The sequence below is a fragment of the Oncorhynchus mykiss genome, chromosome 25 (genome assembly GCF_057628025.1).
Source record: "Oncorhynchus mykiss isolate SJ-2025 chromosome 25, ASM5762802v1, whole genome shotgun sequence".
Classification (NCBI taxonomy): domain Eukaryota; kingdom Metazoa; phylum Chordata; class Actinopteri; order Salmoniformes; family Salmonidae; genus Oncorhynchus; species Oncorhynchus mykiss.
The window spans coordinates 9,824,174-9,847,500 of NC_143046.1; the positions used below are offsets into that span (position 1 = coordinate 9,824,174).

General features: G+C 43.0%; 1 protein-coding gene across 2 annotated transcripts in view; it reads right to left on the bottom strand.

Annotated features, from left to right (window-relative positions):
- Positions 1-963: 963 nt before the first annotated feature.
- The window catches only part of LOC110504363 (gamma-aminobutyric acid receptor subunit beta-2), a 90,447-nt gene continuing 68,083 nt past the window's right edge, over positions 964-23,327 (bottom strand). The window contains exons 6-10 of one of the 2 annotated variants that reach the window (XM_036969731.2): positions 11,164-11,301; positions 10,514-10,666; positions 6,612-6,856; positions 6,146-6,286; positions 964-3,323 (exon numbers count right to left, since the gene is read on the bottom strand). In XM_036969731.2, the coding sequence (XP_036825626.1) occupies positions 2,937-3,323; positions 6,146-6,286; positions 6,612-6,856; positions 10,514-10,666; positions 11,164-11,301 (1,064 nt within the window). In that variant the 3' untranslated portion in view covers positions 964-2,936. The remainder of the gene's footprint in view (positions 3,324-6,145; positions 6,287-6,611; positions 6,857-10,513; positions 10,667-11,163; positions 11,302-23,327) is intronic. The other variant, XM_036969732.2, reaches the window with a different exon arrangement.

The window sequence follows — 23,327 nt, forward strand, 5'->3', positions numbered from 1 at the left end:
GGACAATGGGCAACAGTGAGTCCAGCGAATGTCTGGATGGCTCTCTGCTCTTAATGTCCCCCGTAGCAGGATGGCTGGGGATGGTTGACTGGCTGGAAAGCTGGATGAGGCTCCACACTGAGTTATGACCCAGCCCCATGTAACGGATGTGAAACGGCTAGCTTAGTTAGCGTGGGCGCTAAATAGCGTTTCAATCAGTGACGTCACTTGCTCTGAGACCTTGAAGTAGTAGTTCCCCTTGCTCTGCAAGGGCCGCGGCTTTTGTGGAGCGATGGGTAACGATGCTTCGAGGGTGACTGTTGATGTGTGCAGAAGGTCCCTAGTTCGCGCCTGGGTATGGGCGAGGGGACGGTCTAAATTTGTACTGTTACATTGATGCTGTTGACCCGGATTACTGGTTGCTGCGGAAAAAGGAGGAAGGTCAAAAGGGGGGTGAGTGTAACGGATGTGAAACGGCTAGCTTAGTTAGCGTGGGCGCTAAATAGCGTTTCAATCAGTGACGTCACTTGCTCTGAGACCTTGAAGTAGTAGTTCCCCTTGCTCTGCAAGGGCCGCGGCTTTTGTGGAGCGATGGGTAACGATGCTTCGAGGGTGACTGTTGATGTGTGCAGAAGGTCCCTGGTTCGCGCCCGGGTATGGGCGAGGGGACGGTCTAAATTTGTACTGTTACACCCACACCATAACAACCCCACTACTACCTGACTGGATGGATGCACTGCTGTATTCTGAACCCATTATAGAGAGAGAGAGAGAGAGAGAGAGAGAGAGAGAGAGAGAGAGAGATAAGAGAGAGAGAGAGAGAGAGAGACATAGGGAGAGAGAGAGAGAGAGAGAGAGAGAGAGAAAGCAGAGAGAGAGAGAGAGAGAGAGGGGATTACATCTGCAGCCCTCATTTGCCTGTTCCCTCCCAAAGCCTCTATATACATACAGTCTTGTCATGCATTCGGTAAATGAACTAATATATAGGCTGAATTGAGTTTTAATTGAATTTAGGTACATCTTCATAATGGCTGACAATCAATACACAAGTTATTTACATTAGTCATTATTATGAAATATTACAATTGGAATTTACAGGAACTTTGTAGAAAATATGATGATGATACGTCATGGCAACGTGGTTGATTCATCTCGGGTCCTGTCACAGTCATTTCTGGAGAGAAACAAATGGTTTTGAGCCATGCATAAAAAGACAGATGTTTTATTAGAGTCTGATAGGTGGTAGTGGTAGAGCTTCAGTTTCCTCGCTGCCAAGTAGCTGCTTTTAAAAGTAGAAAGAAATGGGGAAAAAAATAAGAAATATAAACAAAGAAAAAACTCCAAGAACAAAGTACAGTGTCAGGAAAAATTATATGTATATTATTTCCTTCAACGAATTTAAGATTTTTTCTTTTTATAATCTGGCCACGGTACATTTCACCTGTTAGTTAGACTGCAAAAAAACAACAACAGACCCATTTAAATATATAATTCATTCATAATATTTATACATCTGGCTTTTCATGAATATTTAGTTTATAAAAATGGACCATGTCCTTTACAACATGATTTTTAAAACCTTATATCTACAATTCACCAAAACATAAAACCTAATCACAATGGAACGTGTCAAAGTTCTAGAACCAATAAACTCTATTGATATGATTGTGGATTACTAGATTTATGCAGGAACTTTCATTGCAATGAAAGATGGGCTTAGCTCTCTTGACGTCCATCAGCAATGTAAATAAGCACCCCCCTGGGTAATAAATAAATAAAGCCATTCTCACCCCTTAATGCCGCCCACATTGGCAATGCAGAGGCAAGGGTTACACAGTACTGTCTCTCTCTTTTAAACCAGGGCAGTTTGATGTGATGGACTACTAGATTCTGTCAGTACAACAAAGTCAGGTCAAAAACACTTGGCAGGTCAGAGCTTCAAGATCCATGGTCGTACCATACCTTTTACACATGAAACCTTCATGGGAACTTCAATGGCCAGAATGGATGATGGGTCGTGATCTCTAGGTTAAAGGTCACGAACCCACAAATTGGCAGGACAGAAACGGCAACACTGAAGACCCATTGGAATGTCCATAGAGAAGAGTGCCCCCTGTTGACCATCTGCGGTACTATCACTTACAGTAGCCCATTGTTGTTGGTCCCCAATTGAACCCCAAAAGCTCAGCCTAAGCTACAGTATGGGGGTGAAAAGAGTTCTGCAGACACTCTTTGCTACACAGAAGAAAAAAGCTCAACTAGTTAAAAACTCAAATGCTTTGTGCCCCATCGATTAGGATGGAGACGCAGCAGAAATGAAATAGAAGCATGCTTTTTAAAGAATGTTTTTGTATTAGAATAACTACAGGAAAATAGTTTAATCAAGGATGAACCCCTTTAGAAACCCTCGGGAGAAAAGGTTTCCTGGATGCGGATAGCTCGGCTATGAACAAAATACATAGACTAAAACTAAACAAATCCTTAAAGTATATGCAAACACAAGCATAAATATTTGATCCACAGAGAGTTAAGCTACAAATGACAAATATTAGAGTGATATATTGACATTTCTTCAGGATTAGGCACCATGTATGTCTGTCTTGTCTTTTTAAAATCTCTCCTCTCCTCTGTTGACTTGTCAGTCAGTCATTGGAGGGTATTCCCAGATCAGAAGAGTGTCACGGCAGATAGATGCTGTAGAAGAAGTGTTCGGGTGTAGAGCTCCTTCCTTCCAAAACAATTTTTCTCACATTTCTTTGAAAATGAATCAGCAAAATAATAGGTGCGCTCTCTCTCTCTCTCTCCCCCTCTCTCTCTCTCTGTCTCTCTGTCTCTCTGTCTCTGTCTCTCTGTCTCTGTCTCTCTTTCTCTCTCTCTCTCTCTCTCTCTCTCTCTCTCTCGCTCTCTCTCTCTCTCTCTCTCTCTCTCATCAATGATATCCCTCCATCCATCTCTCCTTAGTGAGCGTAGTAGAGCCAGTAGATCACGTTAAAGAAGGAGAACACGGTAGGGAAGATCATCCTGGACCACTTGTCGATAGAGTTCACATCAGCCAGGTCAGGGATGTTGACCTTGAGCTGCGAGGCCCGTCTCCGTAGGCGGGACTTCTTCTGGGTGGCGTGGCGCTCCAGGGCGCTGTGAGGTCCGCCCCCGTAGTTCTGTCGGGCCATGGCGGCCCTGCGGTACTGCAGCGTGGAGCTGTCGTAGGCCAGCATGGTGTTGCGCGGGTCACCCAGACCCCCAGGGCCCAGGGACCTGGACAGCTCAGGAGGAACACCCCCCATCTCGTTCTTCATCTCCAGGGAACCAAACAGGATGTTGTCATCAGTCAGGGAGGTGGTCATCTATGATAGGAGGACGGGGGAGGAAGAGGAGGGGCCGTGAGAGGAGGTGAATGTAGGCAAGGTTCATTCGTCACGTATACGTCATCATAATCTATCCTTACTTAAAATATTTAAAAGATGTCTATATTTACGAAAAGATAAAATGAGGCATGGTTCATAGGTCATCTTATTCTTAAATAATCTATGTTCACTTAAAATACTTAAAAGGTCTATTTTTATGGTTAATTAAAAGGCAGTATGTGTGTGTGTTTTAATAAGAATGTGTTTTTCCCTTAGTTATTAATTGAGGGGTTCATCACGTACAGTATTGTTCTGTGGTTGTACTAATGGGCCACATTTGATTTACAGTAGCAAGAGCATAGTGTATTTACCATAAAATGTCATATTTAATTATAGATTATATTTATATAAATCAATAGCTAGTCATTACACATAAGTATATGAAGATACAATATATATATATTGTATCTTCATATACTTATGTGTAATGACTATATATATACACACAGTACCCGTCAAAAGTTTGGACACACCTACTCATTCAAGAGTTTTTCTTTATTTTTACGATTCTCTACATTGTAGAATAATAAAACTATGAAATAACACATATGGAATCAAGTAGTAACCAAAAAAGTGTTAAACAAATCAAAATACATTTTATATTTGAGATTCTTCAAACTAGCCACCCTTTGCCTTGATGACAGCTTTGCATACTCTTTGCATTCTCTCAACCAGCTTCATGAGGTAGTCACCTGGAATGCATTTAAATTAACAGGCGTGCCTTGTTAAAAGTTAATTTGGGGAATATCTTTCCTTCTTAATGCGTTTCAGCCAATCTGTTTTGTTGTGACAAGGTAGGGATGGTATACAGAAGATGGCCCTATTTGGAAAAAATACCAAGTCCACATTATGGCAACAACAGCTCAAATAAGCAAAGAGAAATGATAGTCCATCATTACTTTAAGATGGTCAGTCAATCCAAAAAAGTTTCTTCAAGTGCAGTCACAAAAACCTTCAAGCGCTATGAAACTGTCTCTCATGAGGACCACCACAGGAAAGGAAGAGTTACCTCTGCTGCAGAGGATAAGTTCATTAGTTACCAGCCTCAGAAATTTCAGCCCAAATAAATGCTTCACAGAGTTCAAGTAACCGACACATCTCAACCTGGGAATCTGTCCTTTGGTCTGATGAGTCCAAATTTGAGATTTTTGGTTTCAACCGCCGTGTCTTATTGAGATGCAGAGTAGGTGAACGGATGATCTCCGCATGTGTGATTCTCACCGTGAAGCATGGAGGAGGCGGTGTGATGGTGTCGGGGTGCTTTGCTGGTGACACTGTCTGTGATTTAGGTAGAATTTAAGACACACCTTACCAGCATGGCTACCACAGCATTCTGCAGGAATACACCATCGCATCTGGTTTGCACTTAGGGGGACTACAATTTCTTTTTCAACAGGACAATGACAAAACACACCTCCATGCTGTGTAAGGGCTATTTGACCAAGAAGAAGAGTGATGGAGTGCTGCATCAGATGACCTGTCCTCCACAATCACCTAACCTCAACGCAATTGAGATGGTTTGTGATGAGTTGGACCGCAGACTGAAGGAAAAGCAGCCAACAAGTGCTCAGCATATGTGGGAACTCCTTCAAGATGGTTGGAAAAGCGTTCCAGGTGAAGCTGGTTGAGAGAATGTCAAAGCTGTGCAAAGCTGTCATCAAGGCAAAGGGTTGGCTACTTTGAAGAATTGTTGGTTACTACATGATTCCATGTGTTATTTCATTGTTTTGATGTCTTCATTATTATTCTACAATGTAGAAAATAGTAAAAAATAAAGAAAAACTCTTGAATGAGTAGGTGTGTCCAAACTTTTGACTGGTACTGTATGTATGTATATAAATACAAATCAACAGTTTCTCATGGAGAAATCATCTTCATTGTCATGTCAGAATTTCAGCCAGCATGTGGTTAACATTCTGTCTAGTCAGAACAAGACAAACCAAGTAAACAAACAACGTAAACAAAAGGAAGAAATGTGAGAGGATAAAAGGTTGAGAGAAATAGTAATAAGGAAATATTGCAAAGATGAAGGAGAGGTTAAGGTTGATATTTCAGGGGTCAAAGGTAGGTTTAGGTTAGGAGAGACGTTGTGAACACTGAGGAAGTGGATCGGATCAGAAGTTTCTTCATCCATAGCCTGACTTCTGAAGCAAACAAAACATCTCCTAACTAAAAAAAGATTTTCAAACTTATTAGTTGAAAAAACTAATTCTCAATGATATCTGTTGTTTGTACTCTGTTTCAAGGCCACTCAGTTGGACAAAACTCAGAATGAGAAATAAACGTCTCTCTTTTTCTTCTCTGTTAGGCTGAGCGATAATATGTCACTAATCATCTCATTTCCTTTCAATTGCTTCACTTGTTATTTGGGAGTGTTGTCAATTGACCATTTTTCTGAGACACCAATATTAACTTTGGAGTAGCTTGCAATTACAACCGGCATTTCCTGTCCCTTCATTTTTTAGGTGTCCCATCAATTTAAGGTGTATAATATTTTGACTGAGATGTAGGTTGCGTCCCAAACGCTGTAATTTACTTAACAATGACGTTGACGTGTTTGTCAGGAAAATGCATGAAGAGCAAATCAAGAGAAGGGAAAAAAACACAATGGTGGGAAGTGATGATTAAAGTTGCCTTTAAAAATCTATAGAATCAAATTAAAAGAAATGCACAAAAATACTACAGCATTTTCCTCTGATCGGGGGAGTTGATTCAGATTGATGACATTTGTTAAAGTTTTGACTTTCAAAACCTTCCAGTACCTTATTTCTTTGCTCGCCTAGTCCTAATGCGGCATCGTCCACAAAGATGGGATCCCACATCGTGTCATACGCGTCAATTTCCCTCTGTTTCATTCTGGCATACAGAGCATCATCTCTCTGAACTACATTTCCCACCATCCACTGCAAGCATACAAAATCAGCACTGTTACCATGGAGAAATCGCAGCTTGCTGTCAGATGTTGTCAGATCCTGGTCTAACTATTAAAGATGTATTTTCATTGAACTGTGGTTGATAGATACACATGGCTACACCAATGGGACAGGGAGGTGTAGTTGAGCCCTAGTAAAGGACATCAAGTCAACAGTTGATCACAGAAGCATCACATAGACCTTGAGAGAAAGAATAGCCTGTGTTCTCCAACTGCATCCGACACCACATTACACCATCAACACAACCTCTCTAGAACAATCTGTCCCTACTCCCTTCCTATCCGGAGACACCTACCTTATTGGGGTCGGGTCGGAGTTTCTCGTTGTTGACGACGGCTAGTTTCTCGGCGGCCCTCTTCTGCCTCTGGGGCCCCCGTCCGAAGAAGATGTAGTTGACGAAGGCGTACTCCAGCAGGGCCAGGAAGACGAACACGAAGCAGCCCATCAGGTACATGTCTATGGCCTTGACGTAGGGGATCTTAGGGAGCGTCTCTCTCAGATGGGTGTTGATGGTGGTCATGGTCAACACCGTGGTGATACCTGGAGATCACATTTTACCTTTACAATCACTGCAATCACCAAAATAATGGATCAATTATTATGTCAGGTGTGTTTCAGGTGTGTTTCAGGTGTGTGTCAGGTGTGTCGGGTGTGTGTCAGGTGTGTCTCAGGTGTCTCAGGTGTGTCTCAGGTGTGTGTCAGGTGTGTCGGGTGTGTGTCAGGTGTGTCTCAGGTGTGTCTCAGGTGTGTCTCAGGTGTGTGTCAGGTGTGTCTCAGGTGTGTGTCAGGTGTGTCTCAGGTGTGTGTCGGGTGTGTGTCAGGTGTCTCAGGTGTGTCTCAGGTGTGACTCAGGTGTGTGTCAGGTGTGTCTCAGGTGTCTCAGATGTGTCTCAGATGTGTGTCAGGTATGTCTCAGGTATGTCTCAGGTGTGTGTCAGGTGTGTCTCAGGTGTGTGTCAGGTGTGTCTCAGGTATGTCTCAGATGTGTGTCAGGTGTGTCTCAGGTATGTCTCAGGTGTGTGTCAGGTGTGTCTCAGGTGTTTCAGTTGTGTCTCAGGTGTATCTCAGGTGTGTCTCAGGTGTGTCTCAGGTGTGTGTCAGGTGTGTGTCAGGTGGGTCTCAGGTGTGTGTCAGGTGTGTCTCAGGTGTGTGTCTCAGGTTTGTCTCAGGTGTGTGTCAGGTGTGTCTCAGGTGTGTGTCAGGTGTGTAATCAGGTGTGTCTCGGGTGTGTGTCAGGTGTGTGTCAGGTGTGTCTCAGGTGTTTGTCAGGTGTGTGTCAGGTGTGTGTGTCTCAGGTGTGTGTCAGGTGTTCAAAGGAGTCTAAATCAGCTACAGTTTCTATCTGATTATATTTGTGATAACGGACCAGAATAACCCTGTGTCCTCCTGGTACAGGGTCGGGAACTAGCCAACTGTGACATGAGTAGTAAACAAGCGCATAGTAGAGCAGTAGTTTGGCACCTTTATAGACCTAATGAACCCATACGGACATATATATCCTCATTCTACAGAGTTAATGAACCCATACAGACATATAGATCCTCATTCTACAGACCTAATGAACCCATATAGACATTTAGATCCTCATTCTACAGACCTAATGAACCCATATGTGTGTGTGTATGTGTTCATATGTGTGTGTGTATGTGTTCATATGTGTGTGTGTGTGTATGAGTTCATATGTGTGTGTGCATGTGTTCATATGTGTGTGTGTGTATGTGTTCATATGTGTGTGTGTGTGTTTGCGTGCATGCCTACGTGCGTGCGTCTATGTGTGCACACGTGTGTATCTGAGCATTGGGTTTCTGTTCAAATTCCAGGGGACCAACCACATGTTTCAGGAAGTTACAGACCCCGTGTCTGTAGATATAAGAAGCAGCCCAGTGTTAGGCCCTTTAACCATCTGGGAGGTGTCCCAAAAGACACTCTATTCCCCACATAGTGCACTACTTTTTCTAATCAGATCCCAATGGGGGTTCTGGTCAAAAGTTAAGCACCATATAGGGAATAGGGTGTAATTTGGTACGCAGTCCTGGTATTAGTCACGACACGATTCACCTGTGTTTATTAGAACAATACACCCACTGTGTTTCATATTCTAGTCATCTGTGTTATTAGACCAATACACCCACTGTGTTTCATACTCTAGTCATCTGTGTTATTAGACCAATACACCCACTGTGTTTCATACTCTAGTCATCTGTGTTATTAGACCAATACACCCACTGTGTTTCATACTCTAGTCATCTGTGTTATTAGACCAATACACCCACTGTGTTTCATATTCTAGTCATCTGTGTTATTAGACCAATACACCCACTGTGTTTCATATTCTAGTCACCTGTGTTATTAGACCAATACACCCACTGTTTGATTCGTTAGTCATCTGTGTTATTAGACCAATACACCCACTGTGTTTCATACTCTAGTCATCTGTGTTATTAGACCAATACACCCACTGTTTGATTCGTTAGTCATCTGTGTTATTAGACCAATACACCCACTGTGTTTGATACATTAGTCACCTGTGTTATTAGACCAATACACCCACTGTTTGATTCGTTAGTCATCTGTGTTATTAGACCAATACACCCACTGTGTTTGATACATTAGTCACCTGTGTTATTAGACCAATACACCCACTGTTTGATTCGTTAGTCATCTGTGTTATTAGACCAATACACCCACTGTGTTTGATACATTAGTCACCTGTGTTATTAGACCAATACACCCACTGTTTGATTCGTTAGTCATCTGTGTTATTAGAGGCGCTCATTAGGACAATAAAGGGTCAATAACAGACACAGGTCAATGGACTGAGGCGCTCATTAGAACCTTATCCTCATCAAGTACATGACATCATTTTCGGCCAATAATCTAGGTTACTGTATCACAAGTCATTCACTGTTTGTTATTAGGATCAAGGTGCAAAGAATCTATCTAACTGCAATCGTAGCTGGTTTAGGGCAGAATATGAATGCTTCTATTCATTCTTTCATAAGTCACCTATGAACAACAACGTATGTTCAAACACTATGACAACAACGCATGTTATAACACTATGACAACAACGCATGTTATAACACTATGACAACAACGCATGTTATAACACTATGACAACAACGCATGTTATAACACTATGATAACAACGCATGTTCTAACACTATGATAACAACGCATGTTATAACACTATGACAACAACGTATGTTCAAACACTATGACAACAACGCATGTTATAACACTATGATAACAACGCATGTTCAAACACTATGACAACAACGCATGTTATAACACTATGATAACAACGCATGTTCTAACACTATGACAACAACGCATGTTATAACACTATGACAACAACGTATGTTATAACACTATGACAACAACGCATGTTATAACACTATGACAACAACGCATGTTCTAACACTATGACAACAACGCATGTTCTAACACTATGACAACAACACATGTTCTAACACTATGACAACAACGCATGTTATAACACTATGACAACAACGCATGTTCAAACACTATGACAACAACGCATGTTCAAACACTATGACAACAACGCATGTTATAACACTATGACAACAACGCATGTTCTAACACTATGACAACAACGCATGTTCTAACACTATGACAACAACACATGTTCTAACACTATGACAACAACGCATGTTATAACACTATGACAACAACGCATGTTCTAACACTATGACAACAACGCATGTTATAACACTATGACAACAACGCATGTTCTAACACTATGACAACAACGTATGTTATAACACTATGACAACAACGCATGTTATAACACTATGACAACAACGCATGTTATAACACTATGACAACAACGCATGTTCTAACACTATGACAACAACACATGTTCTAACACTATGACAACAACGTATGTTATAACACTATGACAACAACGTATGTTATAACACTATGACAACAACGCATGTTATAACACTATGACAACAACGCATGTTCTAACACTATGACAACGTATGTTATAACACTATGACAACAACGTATGTTCTAACACTATGACAACAACGCATGTTATAACACTGTGACAACAACGTTTGTAAACATCGTTATATAATGTATAAGTTTAATTTGATTTACGGATTGATTGGTTGATTGACTGATGAAATCTTGATAACTTTATTGATGGAATTCGATGGGCAGTCTTACCCAGGGCCACTCTGGCAGCGGAGGCATCATAGTTGATCCAGAAGGAGACCCAAGACAGGATGGTGATCAGGATAGAAGGCATGTAGGTCTGGAGGATAAAGTAGCCGATGTTCCTCTTCAGCTTGAAGCTCAGAGACAGACGTGGATAGGAACCTGCATGGAGGAAAACAGACAGAACTGTATTTATTTTATTTTGCTTTATTAAACCAGGTAAACCATTAAGAATACATTGTCTTTTACAAATAATGACCTGAAGTGGAGGGATCAGAACTGAAAAAGCAGAGAAGGGTAATATACGCAATATCTGTGGATCACCCCCTGAAAAGCTACTCTATAGCCATAGATATACAGTACCTACTCATTCCAGGGTTTTCCTTTATTTGTACTATTTTCTACATTATAGAATAATAGTGAATACATCAAAACTATGAAATAACACATATGGAATCATGTAGTAACCAAAATGGTGTAACCAAATCAAAATATATTTTAGATTTTAGATTCTTCAAAGTAGCCACCCTTTGCCTTTTGACAGCTTATCACACTCTTGGCATTCTCTCAACCAGCAATCATGAGGAATGCTTTTCCAACAGTCTTTAAAGAGTTCCCACATACGCTACATAGGTATCAAAATGTCCACCACTGTGTACCTGTAGAGAAGACCACATTCTTGGAGACCAGTTTGTAGTCCACGATGGAGAACTGAGGCAGCTCTATTCTCTCCACCCCAGACACAGCTCCATCTCCCCCTCGCCAGTAGAACTCAATGTCATCAGTGGTGTAGCCATCTGCAATATGTCGAAGATAAACACACAACGCAGAGACAGAGGACGAGAGGTCAAAAGGACGATAAGTCAATAGAGTAATAACGATCAATGGAAATAGTGTTTTTTCTGTAATAGGGAATTATTGATCCATGGTTCAGAGACATGGGAGGAATATGTCTTCAGAAATAGGATACTAGTTATGTGACCATTGGCTAGTTTTATTGCAAGGAATTCGAAATTGGTCAACCATAGGCTAGGGCTGGGTTATAAAACTACATGCTGTTCCTTTGTTCTGGAGAGAGAATCACTGAGAGAGATTCACTGGAGAGAATCACTGGAGAGAATCACTGAGAGAGAATCACTGGAGAGAATCACTGAGAGAGAATCACTGAGAGAGAATCACTGAGAGAGAATCACTGGAGAGAATCACTGAGAGAGAATCACTGAGAGAAAATCACTGAGAGAGAATCACTGGAGAGAATCACTGGAGAGAATCACTGGAGAGAATCACTGAGAGAGAATCACTGGAGAGGATCACTGAGAGAGAATCACTGGAGAGAATCACTGAGAGAGAATCACTGAGAGAGAATCACTGAGAGAGAATCACTGGAGAGAATCACTGAGCGAATCACGGAGAGAGAATCACTGGAGAGAATCACTGAGAGAGAACCACTGGAGAGAATCACTGAGAGAATCACTCAGAGAGAATCACTGGAGAGAATCACTGAGAGAGAATCACTGAGAGAATCACTGAGAGAGAATCACTGGAGAGAACCACTGAGAGAGAATCACTGAGAGAATCACTGAGAGAATCACTGAGAGAGAATCACTGAGAGAGAATCACTGAGAGAGAATCACTGAGAGAATCACTGAGAGAGAACCACTGAGAGAGAACCACAGGAAAGAGCATCACTGAGGACAGGTGAGAATGACCATCTACCTCCCTGTATGACGTGTCCTCTCTGAATAAACCTATTTTCCTACCCCTGATTTGCTTTGGAGTTTGTGTTATTGAAGAATAAGATAAATTGCTAACAGCAGATACTGGAGATTCAGAACACACACCGCACTAACACAGAGTGCCAGAATGGTAGGAATGGCTGTGGCCTGTCAAACGGCAGGGACGCTCTCACACACGTTGAGGAGACAACTGTTCCTCAAAGATTATATTCTTGTTCCTGCAATGCATTCTATTTATATCAACAATTTATATTCTGGTGTGTCAAATGTTACTTGAGAACATAATGTTAGGTTTAATATTAAATACAATTATAAATGGAGATTTCAAAGAACATTTCAGGGGACCAAAAATGGTTAGCTAACTGGGTAGATTCTCTGTTCAGCTTACATGGATGAAGCCCCATGCAGCAACTCATGGACCCTTCTGTTGTGTTAACCCTTCTGTTATGATAACCCTTCTGTTGTGTTAACCCTTCTGTTGTGATAACCCTTCTGTTGTGATAACCCTTCTGTTGTGATAACCCTTCTGTTGTGATAAACCTTCTGTTGTGATAACCCTTCTGTTGTGATAACCCTTCTGTTGTGATAACCCTTCTGTTGTGATAACCCTTCTGTTGTGTTAACCCTTCTGTTGTGATAACCCTTCTGTTGTGTTAACCCTTCTGTTGTGATAACCCTTCTGTTGTGATAACCCTTCTGTTGTGATAACCCTTCTGTTGTGATAAACCTTCTGTTGTGATAACCCTTCTGTTGTGATAACCCTTCTGTTGTGTTAACCCTTCTGTTGTGATAACCCTTCTGTTGTGATAACCCTTCTGTTGTGTTAACCCTTCTGTTGTGATATCCCTTCTGTTGTGATAACCCTTCTGTTGTGTTAACCCTTCTGTTGAGATAACGCTCTCGCTCTAAGCCCTCTCTCTCTACCCCCTCTCTCTCTCTCTACCCCTCCCTCTCTATCCCTCACCCTCTCTCTCTAAGCCCTCTCTCTCTAACCCCTCTCTCTCTACCCCTCTCTCTCTACCCCTCTTCCTCTCCCCCTCTCCCTCTCCCTCTCCCCCTCTCTCTCTACCCCCTCTCTCTCTATACCCCTCTCTCTCTCTACCCCCTCTCTCTCTACCCCTCTCTCTCTATCCCTCTCTCTCTATCCCTCTCTCTCTACCCCTCTCCCTCTCTCTCTACCCCTCTCTCTCTACCCCCTCACTCTCTACCCCCTCTCTCTCTCTCTCTCTACCCCATCTCCCCTCTCTCTCTCCCTCTCTATACCTCCTCTCCCCCTCTCCCTCTCTCTCTACCCATCTCTCTCTACCCCCTCTCTCTCTACCCCTCTCTCTCTATCCCTATCCCTCTCTATCTACCCCTCTCTCTCTACCCCCTCTCTCTCTACCCCTCTCCCTCTCTCTCTACCTCTCTCTCTCTACCCCCTCTCTCTCTACCCCTTTCCCTCTCTCTCTACCCCTCTCTCTCTACCCCCCTCTCTCTCTCTACCCCATCTCTCCCTCTCTCTCTCCCTCTCTCTACCTCGTTATCTCTCTACCCCGTCTCCCTCTCTCTCTATCTCCCCCTCTCCCCCCTCTCTCTCTCCATCTACCCCCTCTGCCCCACTCTCTCTCTCTCGCTCACTCTACACCATCTCTCTCTCCCCCCTCTCTCTCTAACCGCTCTCTCCTCTCTCTCTCTCTGTCTCCCCCCTCTCCCCCTCTCTCTCTCTCCCCTCTCTCAATTCAATTCAATTGACTTTATTGACATGGCAAGTTCATTATTAGTTACATTGTCAAAGTATACATATCGAAAAATATGTAAAATATATAGATTTTATATATTTTAAAATATATATATATTTATATATAAATAAATGGTGGGACCAACAGCAATAATAATAGTAGTAGTGGACATGGGATTACCATTAACAGCAACTACAACAACAATATTAATGAGAACAACAATACATTAAAGCAATGGTAGTGGACCAGTGTCAACATGACTGAGAAGACACATGACATGGTATGAAAGACAACCCTAACCCTCTCTCTCTCTCTCTCTCTCTCTCTCTCTCTCTCTCTCTTTCTCTCTGTCTCTCTGCCTCTCTCTCTACCCCCTCTCTCTTTCTATCCCTCTCTCTCTCCATATAGCTCTGCCTCTCTCTCTACCCACCTCTCTATCTCTCTCTCTCTTTCTATCCCCCTCTCTCTCCATATATCTCTGCCTCTCTCTCTACCCACCTCTCTATCTCTCTCTCTCTCTTTCCTTCTCTGTGTACCACTTCCTCTGCTTGCCACTCATAATAAGAGGCAGTGACCTATTTAGATGCAATGAATAATTAAACTCTCAGCCTTTGATTTCTGAAAAATGAAGACATAATTCTCCCACTGCCTCGCTCTGACCCAGGATAGATGGCTAGATAGGAGTGGTGAGAAGATTAAGGACACTATAGCTGGTCATTGTATTGGTGTGGCCAGTCAGTCAGTGAGATATCTATTACTAACTGTGACGTATGGATGAAGAATCAGATACTATAGAAACACTACCACTATTGAAATACAGCTTATCCCACTTCTGACACCAATGTGTCACCCACTTCTGACACCAAAGTCATTGTTTTGGCGTGTCTATCATTGAGATTTGTAATGTCTAGTCTGACAGTTATGGCACAGATAGGACAGAATACAAAACTACCAGTATCAAACGACAACCCAGCCCAAGCCAAAAACATAGTACTATACCTAATCCCTGTATAAAAGTATGTAGCACCAACTGAGATAATCCACGCAGCACCAACTGATATAATCCACGCAGCACCAACTGATATAATCCACGCAGCACCAACTGATATAATCCACACAGCACCAACTGAGATAATCCACGCAGCACCAACTGATATAATCAACGCAGCACCAACTGATATAATCCACGCAGCACCAACTGATATAATCCACGCAGCACCAACTGTGATAATCCACGCAGCACCAACTGATATAATCCACACAGCACCAACTGATATAATCCACGCAGCACCAACTGATATAATCCACGCAGCACCAACTGATATAATCCACGCAGCACCAACTGATATAATCCACGCAGCACCAACTGATATAATCCACGCAGCACCAACTGATATAATCCACGCAGCACCAACTGAGATAATCCACGCAGCACCAACTGATATAATCCACGCAGCACCAACTGAGATAATCCACGCAGCACCAATTGATATAATCCACGCAGCACCAATTGATATAATCCACGCAGCACCAACTGATATAATCCACGCAGCACCAACTGAGATAATCCACGCAGCACCAACTGATATAATCCACGCAGCACCAACTGATATAATCCACGCAGCACCAACTGATATAATCCACGCAGCACCAACTGATATAATCCACGCAGCACCAACTGAGATAATCCACGCAGCACCAACTGATATAATCCACGCAGCACCAACTGAGATAATCCACGCAGCACCAATTGATATAATCCACGCAGCACCAATTGATATAATCCACGCAGCACCAACTGATATAATCCACGCAGCACCAACTGATATAATCCACGCAGCACCAACTGATATAATCCACGCAGCACCAACTGATATAATCCACGCAGCATCAACTGATATAATCCATGCAGCACCAACTGATATAATCCACGCAGCACCAACTGAGATAATCCACGCAGCACCAATTTATATAATCCACGCAGCACCAACTGATATAATCCACGCAGCACCAACTGATATAATCCACGCAGCACCAATTGATATACTCCACGCAGCACCAACTGATATAATCCACGCAGCACCAATTGATATAATCCACGCAGCACCAACTGATATAATCCACGCAGCACCAACTGAGATAATCCACGCAGCACCAACTGATATAATCCACGCAGCACCAATTGATATAATCCACGCAGCACCAACTGATATAATCCACGCAGCACCAACTACAGTCCAATACTACTATGCAGTAGGAACTGTCTGTCCAGTTTATCCACAGTACCAGTACAACAACCCAGTATCACTCCAGTCAGCCCCAGCCACCATGCTGTGGGATCTAATGTGTTGTTTCACACCTGCTTCAACACCTGCATCGCATTTATAACTGTCTCTCTAGAGTTAGTTTCCTCACATTTATAACTGTCTCTCTAGTGTTAGTTCCCTTACTTTTATAACTTTAGTGTTAGTTTCCTTACATTTATAACTGTCTCTCTAGTGTTAGTTTCCTTACATTTATAACTGTCTCTCTAGTGTTAGTTCCCTTACTTTTATAACTTTAGTGTTAGTTCCCTTACTTTTATAACTTTAGTGTTAGTTTCCTTACATTTATAACTGTCTCTCTGGTGTTAGTTCCCTTACTTTTATAACTTTAGTGTTAGTTTCCTTACATTTATAACTTTAGTGTTAGTTTCCTTACATTTATACCTGTCTCTATTGTTAGTTTCCTTACATTTATACCTGTCTCTAGTGTTAGTTTCCTCACATTTAGTTTCCTCACATTTAGTTTCCTTACACGTGCTTCTCCACCTGCATTGCTTGCTGTTTGGGGTTTTAGGCTGGTTTTCTGTACAGCACTATGTGACATCAGCTGATGTAAGAAGGGCTTTATAAATACATTTGATTGATTGATTGACTTCCGATCAACAGAGTGTGGACAGGGCCAGCCAAGAGACTATGAGGCTGGGGAGGGGAGGACGGCTTGTCGGCCGTGTGTGTGTGTGCGTACGTTTGTAGATGTGTGTGTGCATGATTTGCATTTATGTGTGTTAGTGATGCCCCGGTTAACTCATAACGGGTAGGTTGAAGGTTCTGAAATATTGTACGGATGAAGGGCAGGTGGCAGGTCGAACAAAGTGAAAACAATACCTGCAAAAACATCTAGAAATTTTTAATTCTCGTGCAATTTAAATCTATAGGCTACATTGAGGTTTTTATTTCAGGCTATCTGGCATTGGTGCCTAAAGCCTAAGACTTAGTGCCGAACTGTATGCTGTACGCCAAAATAGCCTGCATTTCAATCACCGAATGCTTTTGGAATCGAGCAGATAAAGTTAACTTAACTTCAATCCACAGAGACAAAAAAAAAAAGACAATGATGGAGTTTAAGTCAATAAGATAAAAAAATATATATATATAGAAGGGAGAGCCAGAACAGTGGAGAGTCAGAACAGTGGAGAGCCAGAACAGTGGAGAGGCTGATAGCAGTGGAGAGCCAGAACAGTGGAGAGGATGATAGCAGTGGAGAGCCAGAACAGTGGAGAGGATGATAGCAGTGGAGAGCCAGAACAGTGGAGAGGATGATAGCAGTGGAGAGCCAGAACAGTGGAGAGGATGATAGCAGTGGAGAGCCAGAACAGTGGAGAGGATGATAGCAGTGGAGAGCCAGAACAGTGGAGAGGATGATAGCAGTGGAGAGCCAGAACAGTGGAGAGGATGATAGCAGTGGAGAGGATGATAGCAGTGGAGAGTCAGAACAGTGGAGAGGATGATAGCAGTGGAGAGTCAGAACAGTGGAGAGCCAGAACAGTGGAGAGGATGATAGCAGTGGAAAGCCAGAACAGTGGAGAGGATGATAGCAGTGGAGAGACAGAACAGTGGAGAGTCAGAACAGTGGAGAGTCAGAACAGTGGAGAGCCAGAACAGTGGAGAGTCAGAACAGTGGAGAGGATGATAGCAGTGGAGAGCCAGAACAGTGGAGAGGATGATAGCAGTGGAGGGTCAGAACAGTGGAGAGCCGGAACAGTGGAGAGGATGATAGCAGTGGAGAGCCAGAACAGTGGAGAGGATGATAGCAGTGGAGAGCCAGAACAATGGAGAGTCAGAACAGTGGAGAGCCAGAACAGTGGAGAGTCAGAACAGTGGAGAGGATGATAGCAGTGGAGAGCCAGAACAGTGGAGAGGATGATAGCAGTGGAGGGTCAGAACAGTGGAGAGCCAAAACAGTGGAGAGGATGATAGCAGTGGAGAACCAGAACAGTGGAGAGGATGATAGCAGTGGAGAGCCAGAACAGTGGAGAGTCAGAACAGTGGAGAGCCAGAACAGTGGAGAGGATGATAACAGTGGAGAGCCAGAACAGTGGAGAGTCAGAACAGTGGAGAGTCAGAACAGTGGAGAGGATGATAGCAGTGGAGAGCCAGAACAGTGGAGAGGATGATAGCAGTGGAGAGTCAGAACAGTGGAGAGCCAGAACAGTGGAGAGGATGATAGCAGTGGAGAGCCAGAACAGTGGAGAGTCAGAACAGTGGAGAGCCAGAACAGTGGAGAGCCAGAACAGTGGAGAGGATGATAGCAGTGGAGAGCCAGAACAGTGGAGAGCCAGAACAGTGGAGAGCCAGAACAGTGGAGAGTCAGAACAGTGGAGAGGATGATAGCAGTGGAGAGCCAGAACAGTGGAGAGTCAGAACAGTGGAGAGCCAAAACAGTGGAGAGGATGATAGCAGTGGAGAGCTAGAACAGTGGAGAGCCAGAACAGTGGAGAGCCAGAACAGTGGAGAGTCAGAACAATGGAGCGTCAGAACAGTGGAGAGCCAGAACAGTGGAGAGTCAGAACAGTGGAGAGTCAGAACAGTGGAGAGTCAGAACAGTGGAGAGTCAGAACAGTGGAGAGGATGATAGCAGTGGAGAGCTACGTTATGTGTGATGATTGTGAGGAGCTATTTAAATTCAACAGTAGCAATTTAAATTCAACAGTAGTTATTTAAATTCAACAGTAGTTATTTAAATTCATTAGTAGCTATTTAAATTCAACAGTAGCTATTTCAATTCAACAGTAGCTATTTCAATTCAACAGTAGCTACTTCAATTCAACAGTAGCAAGGTGGGGATTTCAAACAGGGCTAGGGCAAGTCAAAGGAACTGTAGCCTACTGTTCAGAAGGGTTCAATTGAAACGGAAATCTGGACACTGACTGTAAGCCTATAACCTCTCACCTTGCCTTAATATGAACTGCTTCTGAATTAACTATTTGACTGGGGAACAGGAGTGGTGAAATATGATCTATTTCTTTCAGCATCTTAAGAGAATGTCAATGTGTAGTTAGGGACCATCTGTAAAGATACTATCTTTATCAGCATCATAAAAGCTGCTAGTTCTTCAACCACATGAAATATGCATTCAAGCCAAACTGAAATCTCATCAGCAACATGTTGGGTTGTTATCACAGCTTTCTATTTCCTTATGACTGGTCAAATTGATGTTGATTTATTTTTTTTTTGTTATTGCATTTTCTCCCTGGTCCCTAAATATCTTGGAGTTACAAAAGAAACTGAGATGACAGAGAAAACTTTACCCAACGCAAGTAGATTGAAGCATTCCATTCTATCTATTACATTATTCTGTTGAGCCATGGTTTATTTAAGCAATACGGCCCGAGGGGCAACGGTATATGGCCAATATACCCATGTCAAGTAGATTGAAGCATTCCATTCTATCTATTACATTATTCTGTTGAGCCAGGGTTTATTTAAGCAATACGGCCCGAGGGGCAGCGGTATATGGCCAATATACCCATGTCAAGTAGATTGAAGCATTCCATTCTATCTATTACATTATTCTGTTGAGCCAGGGTTTATTTAAGCAATACGGCCCGAGGGGCTGCGGTATATGGCCAATATACCATGGCTAAGGGCTGTTCTTAGGCACATAGCAACGCGAAGTGCCAGGATACACCGTGGTATATTGGCCATATATCACAAACCCCCAAGGTGCCTTATTGCGATTATAAACTGGTTACCAACGGAATTAGAGCAGTAAAAATACATGTTTTGACATGCCCGTGGTATACGGACTGATATACCACGGCTGTCAGCCAATCAGCATTCAGGGTTCGAACCAACCAGTTTATAATTACCCACCCTAGTCTTCTAGGGCAACATATGATGGCAGAAGAGAAGCTGCATCTATCTAACTATAGGCAAGTTGACAAACAAATAGCCTATCAACATTTCAGAAATTACAAGCATAAACATATCTAAATCAGGCAAAACAAAATGCTGCACCTCCTGTCAAAGAATCATTCGCCCATCTCTGACTGTAGTCTATAGGACCTGTTGTATATTAGTGGGTTAGGGTACAGTCATCCCTGACTGTAGTCTATAGGACCTGTTGTATATTAGTGGGTTAGGGTACAGTCATCCCTGACTGTAGTCTACAGGACATGTTCTATATTAGTGGGTTAGGGTACAGTCATCTCTGACTGTAGTCTATAGGACCTGTTGTATATTAGTGGGTTAGGGTACAGTCATCCCTGACTGTAGTCTATAGGACCTGTTCTATATTAGTGGGTTAGGGTACAGTCATCTCTGACTGTAGTCTATAGGACCTGTTCTATATTAGTGGGTTAGGGTACAGTCATCTCTGACTGTAGTCTACAGGACATGTTCTATATTAGTGGGTTAGGGTACAGTCATCTCTGACTGTAGTCTATAGGACCTGTTCTATATTAGTGGGTTAGGGTACAGTCATCTCTGACTGTAGTCTATAGGACCTGTTCTATATTAGTGGGTTAGGGTACAGTCATCTCTGACTGTAGTCTATAGGACCTGTTCTATATTAGTGGGTTAGGGTACAGTCATCTCTGACTGTAGTCTACAGGACATGTTCTATATTAGTGGGTTAGGGTACAGTCATCTCTGACTGTAGTCTACAGGACATGTTCTATATTAGTGGGTTAGGGTACAGTCATCCCTGACTGTAGTCTACAGGACATGTTCTATATTAGTGGGTTAGGGTACAGTCATCTCTGACTGTAGTCTACAGGACATGTTCTATATTAGTGGGTTAGGGTACAGTCATCTCTGACTGTAGTCTACAGGACATGTTCTATATTAGTGGGTTAGGGTACAGTCATCCCTGACTGTAGTCTACAGGACATGTTCTATATTAGTGGGTTAGGGTACAGTCATCTCTGACTGTAGTCTACAGGACATGTTCTATATTAGTGGGTTAGGGTGCAGTTATCTCTGACTGTAGTCTATAGGACCTGTTCTATATTAGTGGGTTAGGGTACAGTCATCTCTGACTGTAGTCTATAGGACCTGTTCTATATTAGTGGGTTAGGGTACAGTCATCTCTGACTGTAGTCTATAGGACCTGTTCTATATTAGTGGGTTAGGGTACAGTCATCTCTGACTGTAGTCTATAGGACCTGTTCTATATTAGTGGGTTAGGGTACAGTCATCTCTGACTGTAGTCTACAGGACATGTTCTATATTAGTGGGTTAGGGTACAGTCATCCCTGACTGTAGTCTACAGGACATGTTCTATATTAGTGGGTTAGGGTACAGTCATCCCTGACTGTAGTCTACAGGACATGTTCTATATTAGTGGGTTAGGGTACAGTCATCTCTGACTGTAGTCTATAGGACATGTTCTATATTAGTGGGTTAGGGTACAGTCATCTCTGACTGTAGTCTATAGGACCTGTTCTATATTAGTGGGTTAGGGTGCAGTCATCTCTGACTGTAGTCTACAGGACATGTTCTATATTAGTGGGTTAGGGTGCAGTCATCTCTGACTGTAGTCTACAGGACATGTTACTTCCGGCGCCGACAGAGATGGCCGCCTCGCTTCGCGTTCCTAGGAAACTATGCAGTTTTTTGTTTTTTTACGTGTTATTTCTTACATTAGTACCCCAGGTCATCTTAGGTTTCATTACATACAGTCGAGAAGAACTACTGAATATAAGATCAGCATCAACTCACCATCAGTACGACCAAGAATATGTTTTTCGCGACGCGGATCCTGTGTTCTGCCTTACAAACAGGACAACGGAGTGGATCCTATGCAGCGACCCAAAAAAACGACTCCGAAAGAGAGGGAAACGAGGCGGTCTTCTGGTCAGACTCCGGAGACGGGCACAGCGCGCACCACTCCCTAGCATTCTTCTTGCCAATGTCCAGTCTCTTGACAACAAGGTTGATGAAATCCGAGCAAGGGTAGCATTCCAGAGGGACATCAGAGACTGTAACGTTCTTTGCTTCACGGAAACGTGGCTTACTGGAGAGACGCTATCCGAAGCGGTGCAGCCAACAGGTTTCTCCACGCATCGCGCAGACAGGAAAAAACATCTTTCTGGTAAAAAGAGGGGCGGGGGCGTATGCCTTATGACTAACGTGACATGGTGCGATGAAAGAAACATACAGGAACTCAAATCCTTCTGTTCACCTGATTTAGAATTCCTCACAATCAAATGTAGACCGCATTATCTACCAAGAGAATTCTCTTCGATTATAATCACAGCCGTATATATCCCCCCCCAAGCAGACACATCGATGGCTCTGAACGAACTTTATTTAACTCTCTGCAAACTGGAAACAATTTATCCGGAGGCTGCATTCATTGTAGCTGGGGATTTTAACAAGGCTAATCTGAAAACAAGACTCCCCAAATTTTATCAGCATATCGATTGCGCAACCAGGGGAGGAAAGACCTTGGACCATTGTTACTCTAACTTCCGCGACGCATATAAGGCCCTGCCCCGCCCCCCTTTCGGAAAAGCTGACCACGACTCCATTTTGTTGATCCCTGCCTACAGACAGAAACTAAAACAAGAGGCTCCCACGCTGAGGTCTGTCCAACGCTGGTCCGACCAAGCTGACTCCACACTCCAAGACTGCTTCCATCACGTGGACTGGGAGATGTTTCGTATTACGTCAGATAACAACATTGACGAATACGCTGATTCGGTGTGCGAGTTCATTAGAACGTGCGTTGAAGATGTCGTTCCCATAGCAACGATTAAAACATTCCCTAACCAGAAACCGTGGATTGATGGCAGCATTCGTGTGAAACTGAAAGCGCGAACCACTGCTTTTAATCAGGGCAAGGTGTCTGGTAACATGACCGAATACAAACAGTGCAGCTATTCCCTCCGCAAGGCTATCAAACAAGCTAAGCGCCAGTACAGAGACAAAGTAGAATCTCAATTCAACGGCTCAGACACAAGAGGCATGTGGCAGGGTCTACAGTCAATCACGGACTACAGGAAGAAACCCAGCCCAGTCACGGACCAGGATGTCTTGCTCCCAGGCAGACTAAATAACTTTTTTGCCCGCTTTGAGGACAATACAGTGCCACTGACAC